The sequence below is a fragment of the Doryrhamphus excisus genome, linkage group LG16, assembly GCF_037039965.1.
Source record: "Doryrhamphus excisus strain RoL-2023G ecotype Guam linkage group LG16, RoL_Dexc_Guam_v1.1, whole genome shotgun sequence".
NCBI lineage: Eukaryota > Metazoa > Chordata > Actinopteri > Syngnathiformes > Syngnathidae > Doryrhamphus > Doryrhamphus excisus.
The window spans coordinates 11531897-11552828 of NC_136372.1; the positions used below are offsets into that span (position 1 = coordinate 11531897).

The window sequence follows — 20932 nt, forward strand, 5'->3', positions numbered from 1 at the left end:
AAACACTTTCTCCTTCATTCATGATGAGCTCACTTTAATTTACCTGTGTGTTTCTTGCAGCCATGTCTGATATTGAAGAGGAATACGAGTGAGTAATTGCAACATCCATCATGCCACTTAGCCTTTCTAATGCCAAAAACTTCAATATTTTACATTGTAATTTCTATTTTCTCTTCCAGGGAGCAGGAGGGTAAGTAGAAGATGATGCATGCATAGGTGTCTTTATTAATATATAAAGCATGAAAAGCTCTATTTGACTATTTCCCACCCAGAGGCGGAGGAGGTGGAGGAGCAGCAGTATGAAGAGGAGGATGAAACTGAGGAGCCAGAGGAGGAAGAGGAGGATGAGGAGGAGCACGTGGAAGAAGATGAAACAGGTCAGGACAAATTATTCACCATAACTCTTGAAGCACATATTGCTCTCATTTTCCATATGTAAACTGTATGGGTTTTTTTTTTGCAGAGGAGGAACGTCCCAAACCTAAGTAAGTACTTTTTCTTTGCAACTGGTGAAGTAGGTAAACAAAATCTACCAGCGGACCAGCCTGGTCACCCCACATTGTGTTTACATAAGAAGTTGCTCTTCAGGGATGATCACTTGAAACACTTTATAACAGGAGTCTCCCAAGTGTGTTCAATGGGTTCATTTTGTATCAGCATATTGTAAAAATACAATGGATTCATTAGTAATGCAATATATTACATTACATGAATATATTACACTAAGAGCTTATATTGAGATAGCTTAGAGTATATTGGTTTTTCTTCAATGTAAAAAATGGCAGCCGAGTGGTTAGCGCGCAGGCCTCACAGCTAGGAAACCCGAGTTCAATTCCACCCTCGGCCATCTCTGTGTGGAGTTTGCATGTTCTCCCCGTGCATGCGTGGGTTTTCTCCGGGTACTCCGGTTTCCTCCCACATTCCAAAAACATGCTAGGTTAATTGGCGACTCCAAATTGTCCATAGGTATGAATGTGAGTGTGAATGGTTGTTTCTATATGTGCCCTGTGATTGGCTGGCGACCAGTCCAGGGTGTACCCCGCCTCTGGGATAGGCTCCAGCTCCCTTGTGAGGATAAGCGGTAGAAAATAAATGAATGAATGAACTGTAAAGATTGTTCCTAATTCACCTTTTTGTGTTTCCTCCTTCCCTATAGACCAATGGCCCCTCAACTTGCCCCCCCAAAGATTCCCGAAGGGGACAGAGTGGATTTTGATGTAAGAAAACTTGTCTTTATACGGTGTCGATCCCGTTTATGTTGACAAAGTTGTCAAGCTCATCAATTCCTGGTCCTCCATGTCCTTTTTAATGACTATAAAGTGTCCGCTTAAGTCGACGTCTTCTTGTAGTACCCTACAATTGCTTATGTCAGGTGTGGACATAAACGGCCTCCACTGTATTGAACTTTTAAGTTCTAGTCAATTTAATCTGACATCTGTCGGTACTATGATTACTCAATACAATATTACTCCGAGCCTGTCGAATCTGCCACTTAAAAACATTGTCAGAAAAGACAGAAGGGCAAAATAAAGGGCCTTTAATTCAATCATTTTGATCAAATTGAGATCCAAAAAGTTTTCTTCTTCCAGGACATCCACAGAAAGCGGATGGAGAAAGACTTACTGGAGCTGCACACACTGATTGACGTCCACTTTGAACAGAGGAAGAAGGATGAGGAAGAACTCATCGGCCTCAAGGATCGAATTGTGAGTTCTGGTACAATTACAATGTTGTACATGTGGAAAACGTGATCAAATATTGCCTGTCTGACTGGCCAAGGATGGCTTGTTATGGTTAAAAGATACTGGATCAGACTCTTATGCAGAAAGGAAACTATTTTACCCTAAAGCATAATGGTTAATCTTACCATTAAAGTTACATTTTCACTCCCTGTGGGGATGCAGTGCAATGATCTTGACTGATTTATTTATGGCCCTTGGTGATTTATTACAAATGTTCTTTTCCAGTGGTAGAATGATTATACAATATGCGTAAAAGTCTGAAAAAAAATTCATAATATTATTTTTGCCATTTAGAACTTTATTCTTCTAAATGTACAACTTTTTTATTGTACATTTGCAACTTTGTTTACATAAATATACAACTTTATTTAGTAAATAAATACATGCTTTATTCTGCTTTATTCTTTATTCTAATTCAGTACATGTACGTTTATACCATATGCCCACTATTCACAAGGACCACCAATGGTGAGTAACTGAGACGACAATAAAAAATATGCATATATATATATATTGCCCGCAAGGCATGCTGGGTAACTGTCTCGGGGGAAATGTGCACATGGGCTTCTCAGCATGCTAAGTGGGTTATACATTAGTATAAAATAGTATTGTTTTGCATGGATATTAGTGTCTATTTCAATACCTGTGTAACGCTGCCTTCTTCCAGCCTTAACTTGATAAGCTGGAATACTCACGGGCGTGGGTTAAGGAAAGCACGGGGACAACCTTTCTCCGTTTCTCACTTACTTTTAATCTCTTCATGGTCAGGACGACAACAACAACTTTGCACTCTCCACATAGCGAAAACGATTGGTCACTTTACATCCCGTGATCTCAACTATCCTTGAGCTTAAAGGAGAGGTGCATCAAATTATGTAGCACATACTCTTGAACTCTCTGGTATTTGAATTTCACCTTTAAGGAAATTAAATCATTTGTCTGAACAAGTCATAGAATAAAATAAAACCATCTATCAAATAAACCAAATCTTCACAAAAAGAAATCTCATCTTACACCTGCATAGTCCATGTGGTACAGTTCCTTTGTGTGTTCCACATGTCCACCAATAAATGGCCTAATTATGGAGATCATAATCACAACATATATGATATATATATATATATATGATACCGTACATTCTGTACACTTCCATTCCAAAGTTTGGACATTCATTCCTCATTTTGGTTGTGTGTGAGTGTGTCTATATTGTATATAGTATATAACATTAACATTCTTAATCATTTTTTAACAGGTTTAATGAAAAATCACTGTAATACTAGAAGAATGAGTCATTTCACATTGATTTAATTATTCTTACAGTATTTAAGAGAACCATTCAAAAGTCTTTATGTCATTTGAACGTGATGTGTTTCCCATCAGGAGCGTCGTCGGTCAGAGCGTGCAGAGATCCAAAGAGTCAGAGCGGAAAAGGAGAAGGACCGACAGAACAGGATTGCGGTAACACAGACAAACAATTATATAATCTCATAATAAGGATACGCTCCCCAAACAGGATGTAAAATGTCTCCTTCATCATGTCACCAGGAGGAACGTCAGAGAAAAGAGGAAGAGGAGGCCAAGAGAAAGGCTGATGATGATGCCAAGAAGAAGAAAGTGCTATCTGGCATGGGGGCAAACTTTGGAGGCTTCCTAGCCAAGGTTAGCTTCTTCTTACTGCTTGTACTGGTGATGATACAACAGATGACTTCAGCCTGTGTGTGTGTGTGTGTGTGTCAGGCGGAGTTGAGGAAAGGCAAGCGTCTGACTGGCCGAGAGATTAAGAAGAAGACTCTGGCCGAGAGGCGTCAGCCGCTGGCTATCGACAATTTGAGAGAGGACTCACTCAGGTGATGCAGTTCACACTTGAACCGGTTTTCTGTGATGGATGGATGTGGTTTACACAAAAATAATGCATATTGTTTATCTGAAAACCAAAATACTAGAAAAAATTGTGTGATTTTTCAAATGTATTTATTCATTTTATCCAAAAAGGCAACAAGCCCAAGAGTTGTGGAACTGGATTTACCAGCTGGAGTCTGAAAAGTTTGACTACATGGAGCACATGAAGCACCAAAAATACGAAGTAAGTAGTTCTTTCAGTGTATTTGGAACAAATACTGTATTTATTTATTATTATTTACTTATTTATTATGAGGAGGCAATGGCTATAGTCTATGCTATGGCTATGCTTTTGTGAACATGAGTCTGTCGTTCCACAAGATGTCGACTTCCTCTGTACATTCAACAACTTTCAGTGTTTCATCAATGTTTTATTCTAATATGTTCCAGCTTGGCAAAACATTCCTAATTTTAATATAACCTATTCATATTTCATATGCATAGATCATCGTGCTCCTGAACAGAATCCAACATGCTCAGAAATTGTGAGTATTTTTTTAAAGAAAGCTACTAATGGGTATTTATTCTGATGTATACCGTAATTATCAGTGTGTATGCCGCAACAGACTACAAACTGCACATGTCCACGTCATAAAATGGTACATTCTAGTGCACACAAATTTGTGAGGTCCAGGTAGTTCGAGATTGACAGCAAATCAGCCAATCATTAGGTATGAGAAAACTCACAATGATTATTGCTGCTGACGGCTGCAATGATGTCAGCCTCCCTCCGGCTCTGGGTTACTTTGGCTCCGCCTGGCGGACAGAGGCAGCATTACAGCAAGAAGTGCATTATGCATTTTTAATTGTAAACTCATGTTGGTACTTGCCTGGTATACTTCTTACCTCGCTTTGAGTGTGAAGTTGCTGTGTGATGATTTTAGCATTCTTTGGAAGATGACACTGTGAGCAATGACCTCCTGCGTCGTGAGTCCCCTTATAGCTCTTGATTTGCTCCTGAAGGAGCTTGCGTTTCCTCTGCATCTAAATGTGTAGTAGTAGTTGATGTCATGAGATTCGGACATGGTCATGAATTAGCAGCACCGCTGCATAAGCCACAGGGTTGAAAGTTTACCAAGAACGTTGCAGCTTATACACTGGAAATTACGGTATATATTTTTTATTCCTCCTTCAATGTTTGTTTTGTGTTACAGTAAAAAAGGGCAAGGCAAAGGAAAAGTGGGCGGCCGCTGGAAGTAAAAGGTCGAATGAAAGATATCTCAAAGTACACAAGAATCTACTGTAGTACTTTCCTGTGTGTGAAACTGATTGTTGATAATGTATTATAATAAAATAAGGCCCAATCTTTGTTTAAGATTCATTTTAACTCCACCAAGTGCAAAAAGACATATTTATGTGACCCATCAGATCCAGCAGATGGTGCTGTGGTGAAGCAGAAATGGTTGGATGATGGCTGGCGTACTGGCCAGTACTACGAACAGTGTTGGGCAATCTACTTTAAATGTAGTTATGTTTTGCTTTTTTTTTGCCCAACGTTATTGGTCATCCTGTCAAGGTTCGTATTTTGTATTGCCTTTAAGCTATATGATACAGTAATGTATGGCACCACCCTGTTTAATTCCTGCTGCACATGTTTGGCCCACAGTGTAGACAAGGACTAAAGAGGACACCCTGCTAATCCAGTCTTTCACCAGCTGCAACACACACGCATGCACACACATAAAGGATGTGCTGCCGTGTGAAAGTAAGTGAAATATCATTTTTCAGCAACATCAGGAACAGTCGTCACAGTTTAATATACATCAGAACCAAACTATAAGAGGATTTATCCTGTTCTCAGGCGTCAATTTGTATTTATTTTTTGTAAGAATTGGTGCTGGTGACAAGACAGCAGTGTAACAAATAGCCATCTGTCACTTGGTCATTGTGAAATATTCAATTTATTAATTTGGTTTTATGTACATTGACACCGTATGACACACAATCACATACAATACATATTCAGCGTTCATATTCAAACACCATGAAACAGAATGAATACAAATATGTAACTAAACACTATTTTACATGAAAGTAGGAATGCTCCGATCGATCAGCCACCGGTCAGTATCGGCCGAGAGAGCAGCCTTTCTCAGAGATGGAATTTTGAACCAATTTTCTGGTTCAAAATTATGTTATCCCTCCCCCATTGATTACTAATTCATACATTCATTCATTCATTTTATACCGCTTATCCTCAGAAGAGTCGCGAGGGTGCTGGAGCCTATCCCAGCTGTCTTAGGGCGAGAGGCGGTGTACACCATGGACTGGTCGCCAGCCAATCACAGGGCACATATAGACAAACAACCATTCACACTCACATTCATACCTATGGGCAATTTGGAGTTGCCAATTAACCTAGCATGTTTTTGGAATGTGGGAGGAAACTGGAGTACCATTTATTAATTTTATTGATTCATTCAGTCATTCATTTTCTACCGCTTTTCCTCACGAGGGTCGCGGGGGTGCTGGAGCCTATCCCAGCTGTCTTCGGGCGAGAGGCGGGGTACACCCTGGTGGTCGCCAGCCAATCACAGGGCACATATAGACAAACAACCATACACACTCACATTCATACCTATGGACAATTTGGAGTCGCCAATTAACCTAGCATGTTTTTGGAATGTGTGAGGGAACCGGAGTACCATTTATTAATTTTATTAGTAATAAAAAATGTTTTGGGTCCCCTGTGGATTAAATGTATAATTAATCCATATGATCGGTATCAGCCAATTTTACTGGATGATTGGTATCAGAATCAGCAGCATGCAACCCTGATCGGAGCACCCCTAGTAAAGACATAAAGAAACGGGGGTGAAACATGTAGGAAGTCATAACAATGCAAACTCAAAAGGAACAATGTTAACTTTGCCTCACCTATTTTAAGGCAGGGGTGTCCAAAATCCGTCTCGGATGCCATTTTCATCATTATCTCTGAATTTTTGAGGCTCATCTCTGTACTTTTTTGGTATATTCCAGCCTTTCTAATGAGTGGTTTGTATCTTCAGGTGTAGCTAATGTAATTTTTTTCATCCTTTTCCTTGTTCTACATGTTCTTTTACATCTTTTACTTAGTAGAGTGGTGTCTTTCTTCTTTCTTTCTTTCTTTCTCTTTAATTTTCATGTTGTTTTCACTTCTAAATGAGCCTCTAAGCTCCTACCCAATTCAGTGCAATCTGAATTATTAATATCATAGGACAAACCTGGGCAACACAACACACCTGTCCAGCCACATGTTCCAATACTTGTGTCAAATAATGGACAAAGTTTGGACACTCCTGCATTAAGCATTGTCACATGATCCAAAATGTCCTATAATTAAACATGTATAGTTTGTACAATAACAATCAAGGTACAAAGTGATAGTTGCATTTATTCTAAACATACTTATATATTAATAATATATTTCACCATCCTAAACTGATGTAAGACATGTCCGCCCTGTGACAATCAGGACATTTTTTTTTTTTACACAAGAATGCGCAGCATGTGAAGTATCGATTATGTGAAACACTTTATAGAGCGACAAGTGACAATCCCTTCAAAGAGTTGTTTAAATATTATAGAATAGTAGACAATGACTCTGTGTACAGTGTGTTTGTTTAGCGAATGGGTGCCTTCAAAGCAGCATCGACCTCCTCCTCTGGCTGCAAGGTGTGCCACTGAGCCACCGGACGCCTCGGATTGGCCAACATGTCGGACCAGTGGCGTAGCCCAACGCCTGAGGCACCGTAGCCGATCCAGCACTTGCCGATGGGGTCGTTACTTCCCAGTTTGTCGTAATCGTACACGGTGATGAGCACCTGGACTTTCTGTGGGGTTCGAACAAACATATATGACGTCAATCCCGTTGGATGATATTGTGTCCTCGACATATGGACTACATTACAGTAGACTACAGCTGTGAATCCCCACGTGGTTCAGTATTCAAGGATATAAGAAAAAAAAATATTGATACAGTACAATTATTATATATAAATTAACATTATTATTTTAATAATAAAATTATTTTTTAATTTGAATATTCTTCTGGGAAAAAACAATTCTGCAGAAAAAAAATCCCATTCACCATAAGCTTATAAGTAGGTGATAATAGAGGTCAAATGTACATCATATATGCATAACTGTTAGAAAGACTCCAATCTTTACACATTTATGTCTTTATGCTTTGCTGATAATGTCTTTTCATGAAGCATTTTCATCTCACACTTTGATCGTGAGTCCGTGAACGCAACATATTTAAAAGTGTTTACCCACCTGGATCTGGGAGAAGGGGATCTCAAAGCTAAAGCTCTCATTGAAGTACGGATTCAGAGTGTTTTGTTTCACAGACGTCTTCTTCTTCTTCAGTCGTTTCCCATTGTGCTGCAGCACCACTTTGACAAAGGGATCTAGGAGGTAAAAAAAAAGATGAAAGCAATAGTGTGGCAGCAACCCAAAACTACTTTTTTGTACCTCTTAGAAGTACTTTAAGCCACATAGACAGACTATAACTCATAAAACACAATCAAATAAAATGACAATAAAAATAGAGTGAAACCTCGGTTAATCGTTCACCGTTTTGGTTAACATGAGAAATTTACACCATTTACAAGTTTTTAAATTTACAAGTTTTGCCTCAGTTAGCATACATTTCTCGTTTAGTGTGCAATACGGTGCGCATCTTGTTTTGTTAATACACTGTCCTTGTTAGCATAGCTTGCAAACACAATGGAACTGGATGTCAACTGCGTCACCTGTCTATGATGTCATTAACACAAAACATTTTTTATTGTTTTAATATAGTTTTACATGCATAAAACAGGCTGCACGGCCGTTGTGTGGTGAGTATGCACGCATCGCAGCTAGGAGACCCAAGTTCAATTCCACCCTCCCATCCAAATTGTCCATCGGTATGAATGTGAATGGTTGTTTTTTTATATGTGCCCTGTGATTGGCTGGCGACCAGTCCAGGGTGTACCCCGCCTCTCGCCCGAAGACAGCTGGGATAGGCTCCAGCACCCCCTGCGACTCTCGTGAGGATAAGCGGTAGAAAATGAATGAATGAATGAATGCATAAAACAACTCTGAATACAGACACACAGACTTGACTGTCGGAACAACAGTTTGAATTATCTCACAACAGGCACAATAATCCCGAATAAAAACACGGGCGACTGTTGTGGCCGTAAGCACACCATGCTAAAACTCAAATCTGAACCCCCACACATCACTTCCTGTCCTCGCACCAGGGGATCAGCTCTCATAAGCAACACACAGGAGCAATGACTTACATGTCTTAAGTGGTTATAGTCTGGATATAAATTCTGTGGGTTGGATTCATTCATTCATTTTCTACCGCTTTTTCCTCACGAGGGTAGCGGGGGTGCTGGAGCCTATCCCAGCTGTCTTCGGGCGAGAGGTGGGGTACACCCTGGACTGGTCACCATCAATCACAGGGCACATATAGACAAACAACCATTCACACTCACATTCATACCTATGGACAATTTGGAGTCGCCAATTAACCTAGCATGTTTTTGGAATGTGGGAGGAAACCGGAGTACCCGGAGAAACTGTAGGTTGGATTTTGGATTTTTGTTCAGAATGTTGACAGTGTAATTTGCTATTTTTGGTCAAATAAATGTATCATAAATGCAACATTGCCATTGTGCTGTTTTGCATGTGTGTGTGTGTGTGTGTCCATGCCCACCTGACAGTCCTCCAACATCCATCTTCTTCAAATTCTTGGCCTCCATGATGTTAACTGTGAGCTTGCCAGCCGTGGGTACGTAGCGAAGGGAAATGCAGATATCCCCAAGTTTCTCTTGCTGTGAACCCCGAAAATGAACAGATTTGAACCAAAGTGATACATTTTTGCTTTGAAAATAACCAAGCTCACCTCCTCTTTCTCTCCTCCAATCAGATCCTTCCATTCATGGATGGGCTGTCCGAGGTCTACCGTGTTCATAGGAATCTTGATCTCGCCGATGACGTCGTGTTTGCCAAAGCGGTCAAAGTCAAAAACCTGAAGTACCAGAGTCTGACCACCCAACTCTGTGTAGGGTATCTTCAGGGGCAGAAGATGGTTTCATATTTATATTTATATTTATGTTTACATAGAAACAGCAATGCTATTGATAAGAGGGTTGGACTGCTACCAAATATGATGCACCTTAAATATAAAGGTCTCATTGAAAACAGGACAGAGGTTCTTGCGCTGGACTTTGGTCTCAAACTTTTTCTTTTTGTCTGGCAGCATGTAGACTTTAACGTAAGGATCTGAAGTCCCGCCCATGTCCATGGCGGCCAAGTCCTGAGCCTGCAGGATGCCCACTATCAGCTGAGGAAGGAGAGGAACAATGATGTTGGTTAGTTGTTGGAGATCATATATTGTGTGTGTGTGTGTAGTGATGTGTACCTGGTTGTCAGTGAAGTTGTAGTCTAGTGTGTACTCCAGTTTGCCAAAGTACTCTTTCTCCTCCTCTTGTTTGCCTTCCTCTCCATCCTGCATGGTCCAGCAAAGTAGTCAAACGTATGAATTTAAGATGGCGCCTCTTTTTCAAAAACGTTTTTTAGCCAAAAAACATAATTATCTAGTAGATTACAATACAAAATTGATGTAAACTACTCACAATTAAAAAAATATGTTTGGACTTATTCATGGCGCAAACCTCATAGCATCTCTCCCCCAAAGATTGTCTCAATCCAAGCGATGAATGGACTAACAGCCTGTTATGTCCACAGGAAGGCAAACGACGATTTGTGAACTCAATTCAAGATATGTCCAAGTTGAACTGACTATAAACAGGGAACATTTCCGTTTGTTTTGGGGGTTTTGGGACCCCCCCAAAAGTGGGGAATTATATTGTAGAATGAAGGTTGTATAACAGTTGTTCTTTCATAACAAATTTTGCTAAATTTATGAAATGTTAAGTGTACACATTGGATAAAACCCCCACTTTCATAAATGAAAGGATGTCCAGATAACTTCACGCCATTTATGTACAATTTAGAACTCTATTTATTGTTGTTTAATAAACAAGAGGAGCCCATTCCCTCAACAAAAGCAAACATAAAGTAACAACATGATTGGTCAGCTTTCCTGACTTTTAATGCATGACAAAACGGCAAATATTCCAAACCAAAATGCCATCTATTGGTTCAATATGATGATTATTTTTATATTCTGCTATTTGTACCAGCTCAGATTTCATGAAAAGCTTCTAAAATATACTCATAAAGAGCCAGAGCCACCAGAGAGACAGCACTTCCCATACATTTTGTCTTATATTATAAAAATCTATAGACCCTGATCTTTAGTGCAACATTAGAACCTTTATGAAGAAAATCAATAAGTAGTATTGGAGTTATCATCCATGCATCTTCTCTCACCTTCTTTTCATCTCCCTCCTCTCCATCGGTTTCCTTCTTCCTTCGTCCTCGTCCACCCTTCCTCTCTCTGACCTTCTTAGGCTTCTTGCCCTTGTTGAAGCACTTCTTGTAGATGCAGAAGCCCATGCAGACCACAAGGGCGAGGACCACCACAACAATGGCACCCACCGCCCACATGGGCACTGGAGCAAGAAGATGGTGAGTGGGAGGAACGGTGAGTGGCATTCCATGATTGGTGTTTGTCTTACTTGCAAAGACTGTTCTAAGATCAGGTGATCAACCCCGATATTTTCAGTACCAGGGTAGTATTAGTATCGGATCGAACCTCATCAGTTTTGGTAAGGTTGTTATATATTACTGTTATATGCTGTACTTAGCATTCACTGAAAGATTTTTGGCAGAGAAAACAAAGGAATATGCTTTTTCCCAGCAAAAAACACATTTCATTTAGTCACGAAAGACTTAAAGCTGGTATTATTTGCGGATGATACCACTGCTTTTTGTTCCGTAGGGAGTACAAACTAAATCATTAGAAAGGTCAGAGAAGAAATGGTCACACTAAAAAGATGGTTTGATGATAATAGATTGAACCTAAATAAAACTAAAATCATGCTATTTGGTAACAGCAGAAAGGACACGCACCAGCAAATACAAATAGACGGTGTAGACATTGAAAGCATGAAGGAAAATTAAAAAAAAAATTCTGGGGATCACAATACATAAAAATATGAGCTGGAAACCTCACATTACAAATATACAACACAAGGTGGCTAGAAATATTTCAATTTTGAACAAAGCAAAATTTGTTCTCACTCCACACTCTTTATTGCTCTCTGGTTCTACCATATCTTACTTATTGTGTGGAAATATGGGGTAATAACTATAAAAGCAATCTTCACTCGATAAATGTACTGCAAAAAAGGTCAGTAAGGATAATTCATAATGCCGCCTACAGAGAACATACTAACTCCTTATTTCTAAAATCACAAATACTTAAACTTGCTGATATAGTTAATCTTCAAACAGCTAAAATAATGCATAAAGCTAAAAATAACCAATTACCTAAAAAATGTCATCCAATACTTCTCTACAAGAGAGGAGAAATATGATCTCAGGGAAGAACTACATTTGAAACACTTATATGCTAGGACTACGTTAAAAAGCCATAGCATTTCAGTATGTGGAATCAAACTATGGAATGGATTGAGTAAGGACCTCAAACAATGCACAACGATGAGCCAATTCAAGAAACAATACAAGCAGTTGATGTTTGCTAAATACAAGGATGAAGAGTCTTGAACCAGTCATGATGTGCTATATATATCACTATATTGATACTTACTATGGTACCCATTATGTCATTGGATGGTCATATCACCTCGTACTTCGGTATGAGGTACATTATTTAAAAAACAAAACAAAACAAAAAAACCTTAAACTGTATTATGGAAAGCAGGAAGTGAACAAATGTAACAGTTACTAATGGTAAAAGTACCAGATGGAGGGGAAGGATTTAATAAGCTTTGCTTCTTCCTACTCCTTTTGGACATGTGGAACTGTGAACTGATTATGTGATGCATTCAATTGTAATCTGATGCATGTTCAAATGAAATAAAACCATTACCATTACATTTAAATATGACTGTCGGGGCTTCACTCTATCACGGCTTTAAAACTAACAGTGGTGCTAATGTTAGTATATTTTGACTCACAGTACATTGATATTTACGTACATGTTTAATGAATGAAAATGTAACAAAGCCACAGTGGCTGCCACAAAATGAACAAAGTCTTGGTATGGAATGGAATGGTACTTACTCCCAAGTTTATGGTCTGCAGCAGAGCAGAATGGTCACATGATGAAATGAGACAAGAAATAAATGAGACAATACAAATGGAAGGTGAGATGATGGACGGATATTTATATGATAGGACGGTTTATCTCAACACACAACCTTTAATGTCTAGATTGGCATTGTCTGTGTGTGTGAACTTACTGGGCAAGTGTGTGAGCTCATTGAAGAACTTATTCTTCATGCTGGCAAACTGGTGGTTGGAGTGGTGTGAGGGGGGCGGGGGTGGCGGGGGCTCCTTGTTTTCCTCCTCCACTGCCCTGCGGGGCCGAGCCCCCAACACGCTGACCAATCGCATGGCTGCTGTGGGAAAATAAAGTGAGTTTCAGCGACATATATGTTGTACTGGCCTGTATAAACACATTTCATCAACAAATAGTGCTATCTTGCTAGGTGTTAGCATGCTAACTGTTAGAATATTAGCATTTTAGCTAATTTACTCATGTTTACATGCAAATACATGCATGTTGGGTCAGTATAGAACTGCCAGAACACTTTTGGTTCATAATGCTATCTTGCTTGGTGATAGCATGCTAACTATTAGCATGTTCACTCATTTTCTCATGTCTAAAAGTAAATACAGACATGGCATGATGTAGGGACACTATAGCACTCCAGGGACACTTGTAGTTTATAGTGCTATCTTGCTAGGTGTTAGCATGCTAGCTGTTAGAATATTAGCATTTAGCTAATTTACTCATGTTTACATGCAAATACATGCATGTTGGGTCAGTATAGAACTGCCAGAACACTTTTGGTTCATAGTGCTATCTTGCTTGGTGATAGCATGCTAACTATTAGCATGTTTTTTCTCATCTTCTCGTGTCTAAATGTAAATACAGACATGGCATGATGAAAGGACACTGTAGAACTTCCAGACACTTTCAGTTCATAGTGATATCTTGCTAGGTGTTAGCATGCTAACTGTAAGCATGTTAGCATTTTAACTAATTTACCCATGTTTACATGCAAATACATGCATGGCATGGTGTTGGGTCAGTACAGAACTGCCAAGACACATTTGGTACATAGTGCTATCTTGCTAGATGTTAGCATGCTAATGTAAGCATGTTCACTTTTTTCTCATGTCTAAATGTAAATACAGACATGGCATGATGTAGGGACACTATAGAACTGCCCGGATACTTACAGTTCATGGTGCTATATTGCTAGGTGTTAGCATACTAACTGTTAGCATGTTCACTCTTTTTCACTTGTCTAAATGTAGACATGGCATGATATAGGGACACTATAGAACTCCCGGGACACTTTCAGTTCATAGTGCTATCTTGCTAGGTGTTAACATGCCCACTCATTTTCTCATGTCTAAATGTAAATACAGACGTGGCATGATGAAAGGACACTGTAGAACTTCCAGACACTTTCAGTTCATAGTGATATCTTGCTAGGTGTTAGCATGCTAATTGTTAGCATGTTCACACATTTTCTAAATGTAAATACAGACATGGCATGATGTCGGGACACTATAGAACTGCCGGGACCCTTTCAGTTCATCGTGCTATTTTGCTAGGTGTTAGCATGCTAACTGTTAGCGTGTTCACTCATTTTCTAAATGTACATAAATACAGACATGGCATAATGTAGGGACACTGTAGAACTGCTGGGACACTTTCAGTTCATCGTGCTATTTTGCTAGGTGTTAGCATGCTATCTTTTAGCATGTTTGCTCATTTTCTCATGTCCAAGCGTAAATAGACATGACATGATGTCGGCACACATGAACTGCCGAGACAATTTCAGTTTATAGTGCTATCTTGTTAGATGTTAGCCTGCTAGCTGTTAGAATATTAGCATTTTAGCTAATTTACTCATGTTTACATGCAAATACATGCATGATTTAGGGATACTATAAAACTAACTGAAATTTTACTTCAATGACCTGAAAATAGTCATAATTATCATTTAATACAAATAATGTATTTTTGCTCAGGGATACACAGCAGTATTACACAGCAGTATATAGAACAATTGGTGGTATGCAATGACATTTTTCTCATGTCAAATATATACCTTGCCTCAACAAAGGCTTATACTATTTTAAACGATGGATACATCTCAACTAAAAAGCACCATTTTTGATAAAATGGTAATCAAAAGTACTTCAACCTGTCAAACCATACAAAGCTGCGCTCAATAACCAGCCAAAGTAGGCATCCCCGTGTTACTGTGCAGCCGTGTAACGAGATTAAGCGGCAAAGGTAATCCAAAAATCCCTCGGTTTAAACAAATTAAAGACTGTCTCCTCCCCTTTCACAATCCATCCCACCATAATATGGCCTTCACTCCTCCCCCTTAGGGCAGTTCATTCTCTATCTGCCATTAATCCTCCTCCCTCATGACCAGCCTCATCACTAATACATCATATTTGAATTATAACCCATTTCATCTGTTGCATACACAGGAGATTAAAGTGTGTGTGTGATAGGCTTGCAGGAATGTGAATGGATGTTAATTGGCCGCAACGTTATGGAAATAAAGTTTCTAATGAAAACACAACCGGGATGCTGCCTTGAAGAACAATAGGAATAAAAACATAAAATATAGAAATAGAAATATTTCCTTTTTTTTTTTTTTTACAGTTTTTGTGGGAGTTACAATCCGGGAGTACTAGCAAATGGCAAAAAAAGCTCATCAGTACTATGTACTTTATACTATAAATAAAACTAATATTTTTGACACACCGCTTACTCCTACCCTTGCAACTTTGTATCAACATTTTCAATAAAGTGACTGATGTAATGATTTTAATATTAAATTCTGCTCTACAGCGCTCCCTTTCTCTCTTCAATTGCCATTGTTCACTCTTTACTCTGTTTTGGCCTTAAAAATGCCTCACGCAATTATTGAGTATAAAATATATATGTACTATATAAAATGATCGATGAACAGATGGAATCGGAGTCACGGTGTAGCTTTTAGCCTGGTAGTCAGGCTAGCGCCAGAGGCTAGCAGGCGAGAGAAAACGTCTACATAAACGACAGCGCATGACTGTTGTACTTCCGATTTCCGGTCATATTTTAGTTTGTGTTTATCTTTTTGAAGCCGGATGGACTGTCAAAGCTTGTGTTTGTCAACAAGTACACAACTATGGTGCATTCAAGGACAACTGAACAAAGTGTGAAATCGTAACATTTGACATTATCAATGAAGGTTGTTAAATATATAAATAGACGTTGTTAATATAATTAAATATATAATTATATATATTTAATTTATTATTTATATAAATGAATGTATATATTTATTTATATTTTTATATAATTAAATATATATAAATATATATAATATAATTAAATATATAAATATAAGTTGTTAATATAAAAATATATATTTTTTAAAAGCTAAAAGGCCGTGTATACTGAACCAGGGATCCATACATACATTTATGAATCCTTGCTATTCTTTAGGAATTTCAGCCAGTGTATTAAAAAACAATTAAGTAAAGGGAAGGATTTTTGTTTTATTCTACATTTTAAGACAATTTTCTCCTTATTACAATCACATCATCAATAAGTTGAAATGAAAAATCAACTGATGTACTCACCTTTGTTGGTGTCAGTGGTCTGTACTTTTATTAGGAATATTACGCATCCGAACGTATTGCAGTGCAATCCACCATCAGTGCTGGCTGAATAGAACTATCTCTCCCTTCCCCCCTCCTCCGTTAATCTCCTCATTATCCCTCACTGCCAACTACTTACTGACCACACGGCACACCACACTGTCTCAAGGCTTTCGTTTGGAGATGATGTGTTTGGTATCAAGTGAAATTACAATAACATAGCTATTCTTTTTTCCATGTATTCTCTTTTTTCTTATTTATATGTGATGAGAGTGTCAGCTTTGATACTCAATCTAACAGGTCTTTCAAGGTCATCTTTAGTATAATTCAATTGTCATGTGTCTTCTGTATACGGGGGTCCCTCCGCACCAGGGGTGTCCAAACTTTTCCGAGGGCCACATGCTGAAAAATGATTTTAACACTATCCCACTAAAAATGACTTTTTATATGAGTGACTTTAGTCCTGTAAAATGGCATTTTTCTCACAGGAATACTTTATTCTTGTAAAATTATTTTTCAATTTCTTGAAATATATTGAACTATTTCATCCTTCTTCTTGTAATTACGACTTCAGTTTATCACAAATTAACTTTTTTTCCACTTTTCTCATTTTACCACTTAAAAAAACCCATAGTATTTCAACCTAATGCAACTACAATTATGTTTCCTCATATTAGTCTCATTCGATCACTTTGTCAATATTTTGACTTTATTCTTGCAAATTTGTCGATTTTCCATTTTTCCTCTAGTTTTGTTAAATTATATTAGAATGGGGCGGCATGGCGGTCTAGTGGTTAGTGCGCAGACCTCACAGCTAGGAGACCAGAGTTCAATTCCACCCTCGGCCATCTCTGTGTGGAGTTTGCATGTTCTCCCCGTGCATGCGTGGGTTTTCTCCGGGTACTCCGGTTTCCTCCCACATTCCAAAAACATGCTAGGTTAATTGGCGACTCCAAATTGTCCATAGGTATGAATGTGAGTGTGAATGGTTGTTTGTCTATATGTGCCCTGTGATTGGCTGGCGATCAGTCCAGGGTGTACCCTGCCTCTCGCCCGAAGACAGCTGGGATAGGCTCCAGCACCCCCGCGACCCTCATGAGGAAAAAGCGGTAGAAAATGAATGAATAATGAATGAATGAATATTAGAATGGGCCATGGTCCGCTCTGCATTCATACATTAGTTAATGTAGTGGGCTACCAATGAAGTGGAGTTGGACAAAAGTTGACAGGCAAATGTCCCGTGGTGAAACAGGACATTCCCATTCCTGTTAACTTGTTGAAAATAAGGAAAATTGTATAAGTTAAAAGGAAATTCATCTGGAAGAAAACAGCTAAGGTGTAAAAATATGGGAGTGTCCACAAAACAATGGAAGGGTTGACATGTTAAAGCATGTTCATTACATGGCCTGGTCACCTTCCACATGAATTAGAGCAGGCTGCATATTCAACTTGACTTAATAGAAGAATGCAGATTAATGGCATAGTTTAGGGTACTACGGTGCCCCACAGGGATCGTATAACATTTTAAAAGCCCCTGAAAAGTAAAGGATCATGCCCTTTCAATAGGCAATTTCTAGTTTGACAATTGTAAAGATATTACAGTACACCATAGTCCAGCTCAAAAGGTTTATTTAGAATAGCACATTAGACTTCCAAATTGACTTGCAACATGTTTGAAACCAAATTATATATGAAATCATGTTAAGTTTGATAGAAAGCGAATGCCTGATTAAATTGAAGAGGCACTCAAACACCGTTTAGCTCTTGCCCCCCAGAGAATGCTTGTCAAACAAGTATTCGGCCATCTTGTTGTTATGGGCGTCCATGCGGGACAGGTTGCTGATGTAGTCGCCCAGCTTCTTGATAGCTTCCACTTGCTCGTTCAGGTAGTGGCTTTCAAGGAAGTCACACAGCTGTGGACACCAGAAAAAAAAAAACAGGTTTAGTACAGGTGCAGCTGATTAATGTAATATTTCAGTCCATCAGACCACCTACATGAGGGTCCACATGATCAGAGGCCAGTTTGTGCAGCTCCAGTAAAGCCTGGTTGACGTTTTTCTCCAACTGCAGAGCACACTGCATGGCTTCAAGTCCACTCCCCCACTCATCACGCTCTGGTTTCTACATAAAAACAACAATTATAGCACACATACGTGTACTAATCATTATAAAACATGTATTTGCATACCTTGATGTCCTGGAGGAAGATGCGTCCACCTCTGTTGTTTTGGAAGGATAGCAGCTTCTCAGCATGCTCCCGCTCTTCGTCACTGTTCTCCTTAAAGAAATGAGCAAAGCCTGGAAGGGCCACGTCATCTCGGGAGAAGTAAAATGCCTGGTTTAAGTAGAAAACATAAAAACACACATTATAGCACTTTTAAAGTTACAAGATCTAAAATGGTCTCATCGATTGATTGGTGCAAAACAACAAGCTAAACGTGACGAAGCAATTTTATTAAATAGTTTGAGCGATAAGAAGTTTCAATTTGCGCACCATACAAAGTTAGCATCCGAGTGCGGAAGTGCGTTCTGTCTGAAAAATGCAGTGCGCCGCCAGTACCCGGATGTTGCACTCAAAAAGGCCCAAATGGCGAATGTGCAGCGAAGAAGCGGAACTTCACTAAATTATCGCCATGTTTAAGTAGCGGAACCATAGGGACTAACTCCAGTGGCTTTAATTGGGGTGGGGGGGGGTTACCATAGTAATCAATTTGGGACTGCACTGCCACAATTGGCACCCTTAGGAACTAAGTACGCTTGAAGTGCACTGACGAAGTATTTATAAATTCGCACACGTCCAATTACAGTATCCTTTGAGTGCGTGAAGTGCGTTCACTTGTGCACTCATAATGCTAAGTGTAAGTAGGGAAAACAGGAATTCTACGCGATTGAAGCCATTTAAACGTTTCTTAAATACTATCATGATTAGAAACCCCGTTTTGCTTACCATGGAAGTGTAGGTGTAGGAAGCGAACATCTCCATGTTGACCATTCGGTTAATGGCGGCCTCGCATTCTCGGTGGTAGTTCTGGCGCACTTGAGACTCCATTTCGGCTGGCGTGTTTGTCTTTTCTTACAAAACGGTACAAAAATAGAGCTTTATGTAGAGTTATTTGGAAGTGTTAAAGAGTTTGCCGAGTCGATATGGAAGTAAAAGGACCGAAAGAAGTTCCGTTCAATCACTGTTGAAGCAAGAACCTCTCCTCGTTTACTACATGGAGGCCGACACACACAGTATTTATACTTCTCCAGCAGACCTCGAGACGGTTATTACGTCATTCCGCCCACGCCCACCAATCAGGACGCTCGGCAGCACGTGACATGGACTGCAGCGAAAATTATTGGTGTGTTGTGGTCATGTGACCACTGATAGTTAAAAATGTGTTGTGTCATACTCAAACTGTATGCGATTGTTTTTTTTCCATACACTGACTTGAATTTATAATCACAAATTCATTAGCTGAACCTATAAACAAAGAAGACAGCAATAACACTACAAATATCTAATTATTCAGACACCATGTTAGGAAACTATAGTCTTTATGCAGCATAAATGTGCTGTTAAAATGCATTGCTCAATAACACAGCCTTATTGCTGAACTACAGTGCAAAGGTCACTTTTAGCCTCAGTAAGAGCAACCGTAAAAATGGTGTATAGAAATATTTTAATTTATGTTCAACATGTAAACATATTATTAATATTTATATAATGTAATATTTTATTAATATTTATAATTTAATAATAATTTCTATATTTAAATAAACATACAATATTAAATATAAAATATTTCAATATAATTTAAATATTTAAATATAAAAACATTTGTACCCCAGTACCGAGTTATTCATTTATCCTTTAATATCTTAACAAAATGTACATGTCCATATTCAGACACCTGTTTCTTCATGGTAAATACTTAAAATTACATGCATACAAGTTACATTGGAATTCATCACATACTACAATTATAAATAATAACTTGATACATAACCCATACCATGAGTTTTGCTGAGTCACAGTTACCCAGCAGCTTATGTATGCTGACATTGTTCTTTTCTTCTTGTTGCAGGGGAGGATTTTGTTGTGTCATGGTGAGTGACTCAGCATCTTGTCCATGTTAGCTTTCAACCTTTTGTTTTTGCACTGTCATTGTTTCCAAGGGGAGGGGTCTTGTGACTGAGAGATGTCTGACAGGAAGCTGACCTCATGGCTGTGCTGGCAGGAACAGAACGTAAAAGAAGGGGAAAACAAGAATTGCACAAGATGCGTAAGAGTTCAGGATGGGTTTATACAACATAAATGTATTATTTTTCTGCATTTTTCAGTTTCCTAATTTTATTTTATTATACAAAGCCATCAATATATATTTTAAATATGTAATTATTTCTCAGTTTCTTGCATGTGCAATCATAAATAACCCAAAACAACAGCACATTATATAAGGCTGATGGTAGTATTTTGTGTAATCACCTTTTTATTC

At 38.7% G+C, this 20932-nt stretch overlaps 3 protein-coding genes across 5 annotated transcripts; 1 reads left to right on the top strand and 2 right to left on the bottom strand.

The window, feature by feature from the left end:
- Positions 1-220: 220 nt before the first annotated feature.
- On the top strand, positions 221-4950 carry tnnt1 (troponin T type 1 (skeletal, slow)). Its single transcript, XM_078797431.1, has 10 exons — positions 221-377; positions 464-485; positions 1157-1217; positions 1590-1706; positions 3123-3200; positions 3288-3401; positions 3480-3589; positions 3735-3825; positions 4086-4126; positions 4796-4950. The coding sequence occupies exons 3-10, from the start codon at positions 1161-1163 to the stop codon at positions 4839-4841; spliced, it is 654 nt and encodes a 217-aa protein (XP_078653557.1). The 5' UTR covers positions 221-377; positions 464-485; positions 1157-1160; the 3' UTR covers positions 4842-4950.
- A 576-nt stretch (positions 4951-5526) lies between these two features.
- syt5a (synaptotagmin Va) lies at positions 5527-16584 on the bottom strand. Of its 3 annotated transcripts, none has more exons than XM_058048812.2 (10): positions 16434-16584; positions 13013-13171; positions 12834-12848; positions 11016-11197; positions 10042-10128; positions 9796-9963; positions 9523-9690; positions 9334-9451; positions 7899-8032; positions 5527-7453 (listed from the first exon to the last, which is right to left on the bottom strand). In XM_058048812.2, exons 2-10 carry the CDS (start codon positions 13164-13166, stop codon positions 7244-7246), a joined length of 1236 nt encoding a protein of 411 aa, XP_057904795.2. In that variant the 5' UTR covers positions 13167-13171; positions 16434-16584; the 3' UTR covers positions 5527-7243. The 3 variants fall into 3 exon arrangements, with proteins under 3 accessions (XP_057904795.2, XP_057904796.2, XP_057904797.2); XM_058048813.2 differs by having other exon boundaries at positions 13013-13168; positions 16434-16554; XM_058048814.2 differs by lacking the exon at positions 12834-12848.
- A 1479-nt stretch (positions 16585-18063) lies between these two features.
- LOC131103287 (ferritin, middle subunit) lies at positions 18064-19673 on the bottom strand. The gene is made up of 4 exons (XM_058049421.2): positions 19399-19673; positions 18640-18786; positions 18447-18572; positions 18064-18364 (listed from the first exon to the last, which is right to left on the bottom strand). The coding sequence occupies exons 1-4, from the start codon at positions 19498-19500 to the stop codon at positions 18209-18211; spliced, it is 531 nt and encodes a 176-aa protein (XP_057905404.2). The 5' UTR covers positions 19501-19673; the 3' UTR covers positions 18064-18208.
- Positions 19674-20932: the final 1259 nt, after the last annotated feature.